The 9,035-nt window shown below is 40.3% G+C and overlaps 1 protein-coding gene across 1 annotated transcript in view; it reads right to left on the minus strand.

The window, feature by feature from the left end:
- Window positions 1-4,361, minus strand: part of LOC309491603 (kinase non-catalytic C-lobe domain-containing protein 1-like) — a gene marked incomplete at its 3' end in the record, with an annotated part of 32,750 nt that extends 28,389 nt beyond the window's left edge. The window contains exons 1-2 of the mRNA XM_082190666.1: window positions 4,043-4,361; window positions 713-911 (exon numbers count right to left, since the gene is read on the minus strand). Of these exons, the coding sequence (XP_082046792.1) occupies window positions 713-911; window positions 4,043-4,147 (304 nt within the window). The remainder of the gene's footprint in view (window positions 1-712; window positions 912-4,042) is intronic.
- Window positions 4,362-9,035: the final 4,674 nt, after the last annotated feature.

The following is a 9,035-nucleotide window of genomic DNA, read 5'->3' on the forward strand; positions in this document are numbered from 1 at the left end:
TTTTTACAGTAAATTATATGGTAATTCATAGTTTTTACTTGCCAAAACCATACATTTTGACAGTAAAATTATAGTTAACTTTTTACACTAAGGTCCCAATAATTAGTTAAGGCATTAATTAACATTAACTAGCAATGAGTACATTTGTAATGAGTACAAACTAGCAAGTACATTTGTTCGCAGGGAAAGTCATTTTACTGTTTTTCACAGTAAATTATATGGTAATCCATATAGTTTTTACTTGCCAAAACCATACATATAACAGTATTTTACAGTAAAATTAGTTAACTTTCCCAATAATTAGTTAAGGCATTAATTAACATTAACTAGCAATGCGTAGTATTTGTTTGCAGAGAAAGTCCTTTTACTGTTTTTCACAGTAAATTATATGGTAATTCATAGTTTTTACTTGCCAAAACCACACATATAACAGTATTCTTTACAGTAAAATTAGTTAACTTTTTACACTAAGGTCCCAATAATTAGTTAAGGCATTAATTAACATTAACTAGCAATGAGCAGAACATTTGTTCGCAGGGAAAGTCATTTTACAGTTTTTTTACAGTAAATGATATGGTAATCCACAGTTTCTTTATGAAGACACATCTGTCAAAACCATCCATTTGTAGAGATGTGCATCAAAAGCAATATTTTCAATAAATCCAGGCAAACGCTGTGAGAGTGTGTTTGAGTCACGAAGCTGATGACTCACCGCTGAGCTGATCCATGAAACACACGTTGCCGTGAGCGTTGAAGGCCAGTGTGTCGGGCGTTACGCAGAGTGTGTGGAAGAGCGGAGAGAGAGCGATGCTCTGTAGAGAACACACACACTCCACACACACCGCCCACAGCTCCTGCTCCGACAGCCCTCTGTCCCTCAGACACAAAATATCAGCCAGAGAAACATTCTCCTGAGGAAATATTGAGTGATTGATCGCATGCATGCATGATGTTGAGACACGTGCAGTGCAATGGGGTTAAAACATTTTTCTAATTTAACACACAATGCATCATTAGAAATTATATTACCAGCATAACAGTAACAGTCAAACACACATGCACACAAATACATAAACACACACTCACACACAATGCTAAAAGTGTGGAATAATTAAGGTGTTTTAATGTTTTTGAAAGAAAATACAGTAAAAATATTTGATCATAAATACAGTAAAAAATTTGAAATATTATTCCAATGTAAATCAGCAGTTTTCCATGTGAATATACAGTAAAGTGTAATTGATTCCTGTGATCAAAGCTGAATTTTCAGCATCATTACTCCAGTCTTCAGTGTCACATGATCCTTCACAAATCACTCTTATATGATGATATGATGCTCAAGAAACATTTATGATTATTATCAATGTTGAAGACATTCATATTTTTTTGTGGAATAAATTCACAGGAATGAATTACGTATTAAAACATATTGATATAAAAACAGTTATTTTAAATTCTAATAATATTTCACTGTTTTTACTGTATTTTTTTATCAGATAAATGCAGTCTTGGTGGGCAGATTTAAAAAAAAAAAATTGTATTTATTTATTTTTTACTTTTGATCATTAGTGTAAATACACACACATAGATAGAGTACAAAACTCAGAAATCTCCATAGTGACCCTTTCATTCCAATGGAATATTCCTCAGATTACAAAAGACAGATTGTAACCAGTTCCGCTATGATGTCACTAGAGTTTCCGAAATGCATTCATGGGGAATGTGTGTTTTATGTGTGATTGACAGCTATTTATTGTGTTTTCCTCTCCATTTGAGTTAGAACCGAGTCTAAAGTGTGTTTGCCTGTAACTGATATGATGTTAGGACATTGTTATGCAGTTGCTAATGTGTTTCGCAAAACAAAACTCTATACAAACTATTGTGTGTGTGTGTGTGTGTGTTCTATCCTTCATAAGGAAATAATCAAACATGACTATATAAGCGAGGCATGCTCTCGACAGATGGGAGAGTCTTAAGGGGACTTTCTACAAGATCTTTTGGGTCGCAGCTCAATCTGAGTAATACAGTCTGTCGGTTCAGACAGGGATCTGATTCAACTAAAAAACTCTCTGAGCCAAAAACAAGCCCATCTAAGTGATGATGTCATGAGCCTTCAGATGCTTTAACAAACGTCTTTTGTGCTTCGTTTATTATCAGGACCGAGTTTAACTGGAAAAGACACATTTGGGTTTTCCATTAGACTTCGTAGTGAACCTCCAAATTTCACAAGACAGAGTTTTCAAACTGGGGTTTGTGGAAATGCTTACAGAAAAAAAAAAAATATTATTTTTTTTTACAAATATATGAATAAAAAATAAGATAAAAATAAATGAATAAATAAATAATCAAAAATTATATCTAAAATAAACAAATAAACAGATAAAAAAATAAAAAATAAAAATAATAATATATGTATTAAGAAAATATAAATTAAGTAATATTTTTGAGGAAATGCTTACAGAAAAGTTTTTACAGAATTTTTTTAATTTTTTTTACAAATATATAAATAAAAAATAAGATTAAAATAAATAAATAAATAAATAAAAAAAAAATGATATTTAAAATAAATAAATAAACATAAAAAATAAATGAATGAATAATATATTTATTAAGAAAATATGAATGAAGTAATATTATTTTTCAAATATTAAATAAATAACAAATTCCCAGAATGAATTGAGTCGTTATACAGGTAATAATATTGATGCCTTTAAAACCTGTCAGAAAAGTAATTATCATTGCGTATGTGTTTACATTATTACAGTGGCAGAGAATCACACCGTACAGATTTAACTGTAATAATGAGATGTCCACACTTTAATGCTGAGTTTAGCTCTTAACTTGGACTGCGATATAAATAAATTATTAGTTTGCATGTTTTAGCTGCTTTTTGCTTTTGTATTTTTTATGTTGTCACTTTTAGTTACACAAACGTGATGGGACGAAGCTGATGTATGACACTGGTAGAACAACACACACCACACGACTAAACCACTCTCAGAGAGAAACATGTTCATCAATAAAGAATAAACTAGAGCTGCATTTATAGGGCATGAAGAAGCCGGTCGACGCAGATGTGAGAGCCAGACCGTAAATAGACAATCTCTCCTGAGAACAGAGAAACAGACTTCAGCTCAAACTCCCTACAACACACACACACACACACACACACACACACACACACACACACACACACACACACACACACTTCTCTTACTCTCACACACACACTTTCTCATACACTCTCACATTCACTCACACGCACACACACACACTCGCATACACTCACACTCACTCTCACACACTCTCGCCCTCAGACATACTCTCTCTCTCTCTCACACACACACACACACACTCTCTATCTCTCACACAAACACACACACTTTCTCACTCACACACTCACATTCATTCACACACACGCACACACTCAGACACTCTCTCTCTCTCACACACACACACACACACACACACTCTCACTCTCTCTCTCTCTCTCTCTCTCTCTCTCTCTCTCTCTCTCTCTCTCTCTCTCTCTCTCTCTCTCTCTCTCTCTCTCACACACACACACACACTCACTCTCTCTCTCTCTCACACACACTGCCCCAGATACACTTGTCCCTGAACCTCCAGAAGTTCTCAACAGTCTGATCTCGAGCTCAACCCGAGAAAAGCACTGAATAAACTCTGAACATCATAAGAGTGTGTGTGTGTGTGTGTGTGTGTGTGTGTGTGTGTGTGTAAGATGTGATCTTCACCTCTTCAGTGAATCTCTGCTTAAATGCTTTATGTTTGTACCTCAGTTCCTATTATTTCTCCATAAAGTATATATTTCAATTAAATAATGCATCATATTTTTACCCACCAACTTACAGCTAATCTCCTGATGGTCAGATGGAAATACCATAACACATAAAGACTATTATATTCATATGCCATGATATTTGCATGCTACCATGTTCAAAGTTCAAAAAAGAACCATGGTTATAATAACAGTGTTAATCATCAGGAGACTGTCAATCAAGCACCTGTCAATCATCCATCTCACCTCGTCCTCGAGCAGTGGAGGAAGACGCTCAACTTCTCTTCTCTTCTCCTCTTCATCTTCCTCATCCTCTTCCAGGCACACCACAGCAGAGCCGAACGTTCCCATGGATCTTCAGGATAAATCCACGCGTGTCCTGATGGATCCTGGATCAGCTGGAGCTTCTGCTTCTCCTAGAAACGCTCGTTCCCGACGCGACGCGTCACAGATGCGCGAGTTCTGCACATTCTCCTGCACTGCGGATTCAGTGTTTCTTCTGCTGATAATAACCGATGGCAACATGGGAGTTTACTAACTATGCTGTCATGGTAACGAAATGCGGGTGCACGCTATTACTACACGAGCCGCGAGCGTCCGAAGTCTGAAGCAGCGCGCGTGCGCAGACAAACGCGCTCCACATTTTGATCAGATGCGCGCACACGCTACAATGTTGGTCATCGTGACGCGCATCTGCGTCCCATTAAACATCAGCAACATTTCGTTTCTGAAACGTCTTTTACGCCTCTTAAATAGTAAAAGAGTAGATAGGCCTATTGTTTATTGTCAGATTTATATCAGGTCAAGTTTTAATTTTACCTTTTAAATTTTTTGTTTCATTAACTGTTCAGCTGCAACAGTTTAATCTTGCCCAAAGCCATTAAATAGCCTCAAATTCACTGTAATGGTTTTCTCCAGAGCGGCTATGTATACATTAACTAAATTAATAACTTTTTTACAACAAAAATGAACCATCACTGAACGAACTTAAGCTGGACTGTGGCGCTATTTTCTTCTAGAAACAAACTCTGTTGCATTATTTCCCTGTTATCTCTGTAAAGCTGCTGTGAAACACTCTGTGTCGTAGAAAGCGCTATAGAAATAAAGCTGACTTGACTAGATACTGTGAACGTATATTACAATAAAACACATTTTCTCAATATCAGACACTCAAGGCTCCCAATTTGACAATTTAAGTATTTTTGTGGAAACCTTGATACATTTTATTTTTTAGGATTCTTTGATGAATAGAAAGTTCAAAAGAACAGCATTTATTTGAAATAGAATCTTTTGCAACATTATAAATGTCTATACTGTCACTTTTGATCAATTAAATACGTCCTTGTTGAATATTGGTATCACAGTTTCCACACAAAAAACACTGTTTTAAAAATGTATAATAATCATAAATGTTTCTTGATCCTCAAATCATCATATTAGAGTGATTTCTGAAGGATCATGTGACACTGAAGACTGGAGTAATGATGCTGAAAATTCAGCTTTGATCACAGGAATAAATTACACTTTACTGTATATTCACATAGAAAACAGATGATTTACATTGGAATAATATTTCACAATTTTGACTGTGTTTTTGATCAAATAAATGCAGCTTTGGTGAGCGGAAGAGACATCTTTACTCTAAACATTAGAAAAATATTTCTGTCCCCAAACTTGAAAAAATGCAAATTTTTTCTGTATTTTGAACACAATTTTTAGTGTATTTTCGATCAATTAAAATACAGCATAATTGGTGAGCAGAGGAGACTTCTTCCAGAAACAAATAAAGAAAAACGTAATTATTCCAAACACACACACACACAGTGACTCACTGTGACAGAGCGCTCTCTCTCTCTCTCTCTCTCTCTCTCTCTCTCTCACACACACACTCACTCTTTCTCTCTCTCTCTCTCTCTCTCTCCCTCTCGCCCCAGATCTTCATGACAGCAGCAGATGTGACCAGCTTGTTCTCAGACTCTCCCTGAGGCGAAGACCAGTGATAACAAATAAAAAAAAAATAAAAAAAAATGCTGACCTGCGTCTGGCCTTCAGGTTTAACACAACCAGAGAGAAGACAGATTCTGCCATCAGCTTGTTTTAAGGCTATATAATTTTTTTTTTAAATGTTATTATTATTTTAGAATAATAATAGCATACATTGTGAAACAACTCAATTCAAATCATTGTGGAGTCCTATGATTAAAGTCAGCATGAAACAGAAGTTTCATGTGGAACAAATGTGGGCGGGGCTTGATTTGTGTCTGTGGGGAATTGATTGGATGGTTGTGGTTTGCTATTGGCTGATCTCATGTGAGTGACAGGTTGCCCCGCCCACATTATCAGAGAAGAGAAGAGATGTCCCTGTTATTCTGATTCAAGATGACCAGGAAAATCAATAAATAATTTTGCCTATAATAAATACTGCAATATTCTATAATTTTTTTAAATTTCATATTCACTATTCACAAAAAAAAACAAAAAAACAACAAAAAAATTCACAGAAACCTAATTCAAAGTCATGCTGAAACTGACAATCAACAACGTTGGCAATTATGACATCATAACCATGGGATTCTATTTATGGTTCTAGACTCCAAAAAAAAAAAAAATATATTTTTTTAAACTGAATGGCAAAAGTTTTCTTTTTCAGTAGAAATGTCTTTCTTATTAAATCACCTTTCAGATTTCACTTCCAAAATATTCATTCTGTTTAAAAATACAACCTATAATATTCAACAGGAAATATTCGGTACATTTTATTTCGCTTCCACATATTCAGTGGTTCAGATCAGTCTCAAAAACACGCTTTGAAATCGCTGGTGTTTCTGACGTCACAAACTACCTTGTAACCAATCAGATCAACGTGTGATCGTCAACCAGTGAATCTCTGAGCTGAGTGAGTGAGTGGAGGCGGGGCTCATTTGCATATTCATAGAACCGCGCATACTAAATGAGGCAAGGGTGTCGAGTTACATTAAGGCATGAAGACATTTATTTTTCAAGTAAAAAACACTTAAATATGTAATTTTGGTGATCAAAGATGAGTTTCAAGGGATAAAATGATGGACTACAATCTTTAAATGATCACATAACACTTTCCTGATGTGTAACAGTTTGTTTTTCTATCAGTAAAGTAATTTTATGAGCTGCTTAATGAACCTGCGGGTGAAATGAACACTTCATACCTCGAAAATGAACAGCCATCAAGTTCAAGCAGGATTTCAGATAATATCCGGCAGATGTTACGGTGCTCAGAGAAGAAGTCCACCAGCCCTGTGTCACACTCACGTCCTCACAGCAGCTCCTGCAGGATCTCCAGCCACAAATCAGCACATTTTCATCCGTCTCCCTTCAGGCGCCTCACAGATTCAATGCAAATTGGACGTGAATCAAATTCTCCCCAAATATCATGAATCCAGGAACACGAGCCACAGAAACAGAAGAAACGCCCCCGAAGGCCCTCAGCGGACTGGCATCACTGACTCGAGAACACTGAAGCTTCCGAAGGCCCTCAGCGGACTGGCATCACTGACTCGAGAACACTGACGCTTCCGAAGGCCCTCAGCGGACTGGCATCACTGACTCGAGAACACTGACGCTTCCAAAGGCCCTCAGCGGACTGGCATCACTGACTCGAGAACACTGAAGCTTCCGAAGGCCCTCAGCGGACTGGCATCACTGACTCGAGCACACTGAAGCTTCCGAAGGCCCTCATCGGACTGGCATCACTGCCTCGAGCACACTGAAGCTTCCGAAGGCCCTCAGCGGACTGGCATCACTGACTCGAGAACACTGACGCTTCCGAAGGCCCTCAGCGGACTGGCATCACTGACTCGAGAACACTGACGCTTCCGAAGGCCCTCAGCGGACTGGCATCACTGACTCGAGAACACTGAAGCTTCCGAAGGCCCTCAGCGGACTGGCATCACTGACTCGAGAACACTGAAGCTTCCGAAGGCCCTCAGCGGACTGGCATCACTGACTCGAGAACACTGAAGCTTCCGAAGGCCCTCAGCGGACTGGCATCACTGACTCGAGAACACTGAAGCTTCCGAAGGCCCTCAGCGGACTGGCATCACTGACTCGAGAACACTGACGCTTCCGAAGGCCCTCAGCGGACTGGCATCACTGACTCGAGAACACTGAAGCTTCCGAAGGCACTCAGCGGACTGGCATCACTGACTCGAGAACACTGAAGCTTCCGAAGGCCCTCAGCGGACTGGCATCACTGACTCGAGCACACTGAAGCTTCCGAAGGCCCTCAGCGGACTGGCATCACTGACTCGAGCACACTGAAGCTTCCGAAGGCCCTCAGCGGACTGGCATCACTGACTCGAGCACACTGAAGCTTCCGAAGGCCCTCAGCGGACTGGCATCACTGACTCGAGCACACTGACGCTTCCGAAGGCCCTCAGCGGACTGGCATCACTGACTCGAGAACACTGAAGCTTCCGAAGGCCCTCAGCGGACTGGCATCACTGACTCGAGAACACTGAAGCTTCCGAAGGCCCTCAGCGGACTGGCATCACTGACTCGAGCACACTGACGCTTCTGAAGGCCCTCAGCGGACTAGCATCACTGACTCGAGCACACTGAAGCTTCCGAAGGCCCTCAGCGGACTGGCATCACTGACTCGCGCACACTGACGCTTCCGAAGGCCCTCAGCGGACTGGCATCACTGACTCGAGAACACTGAAGCTTCCGAAGGCCCTCAGCGGACTGGCATCACTGACTCGAGCACACTGACGCTTCCGAAGGCCCTCAGCGGACTAGCATCACTGACTCGAGAACACTGAAGCTTCCGAAGGCCCTCAGCGGACTGGCATCACTGACTCGAGCACACTGAAGCTTCCGAAGGCCCTCAGCGGACTGGCATCACTGACTCGAGCACACTGACGCTTCCGAAGGCCCTCAGCGGACTGGCATCACTGACTCGAGAACACTGAAGCTTCCGAAGGCCCTCAGCGGACTGGCATCACTGACTCGAGAACACTGAAGCTTCCGAAGGCCCTCAGCGGACTAGCATTCACTGACTCGAGCACACTGAAGCTTCCGAAGGCCCTCAGCGGACTGGCATCACTGACTCGAGAACACTGAAGCTTCCGAAGGCCCTCAGCGGACTGGCATCACTGACTCGAGAACACTGAAGCTTCCGAAGGCCCTCAGCGGACTGGCATCACTGACTCGAGAACACTGAAGCTTCCGAAGGCCCTCAGCGGACTGGCATCACTGACTCGAG

Source organism: Leuciscus leuciscus (genome assembly GCF_965113295.1).
Source record: "Leuciscus leuciscus genome assembly, contig: HAP1_SCAFFOLD_383, whole genome shotgun sequence".
Lineage (NCBI taxonomy): Eukaryota > Metazoa > Chordata > Actinopteri > Cypriniformes > Leuciscidae > Leuciscus > Leuciscus leuciscus.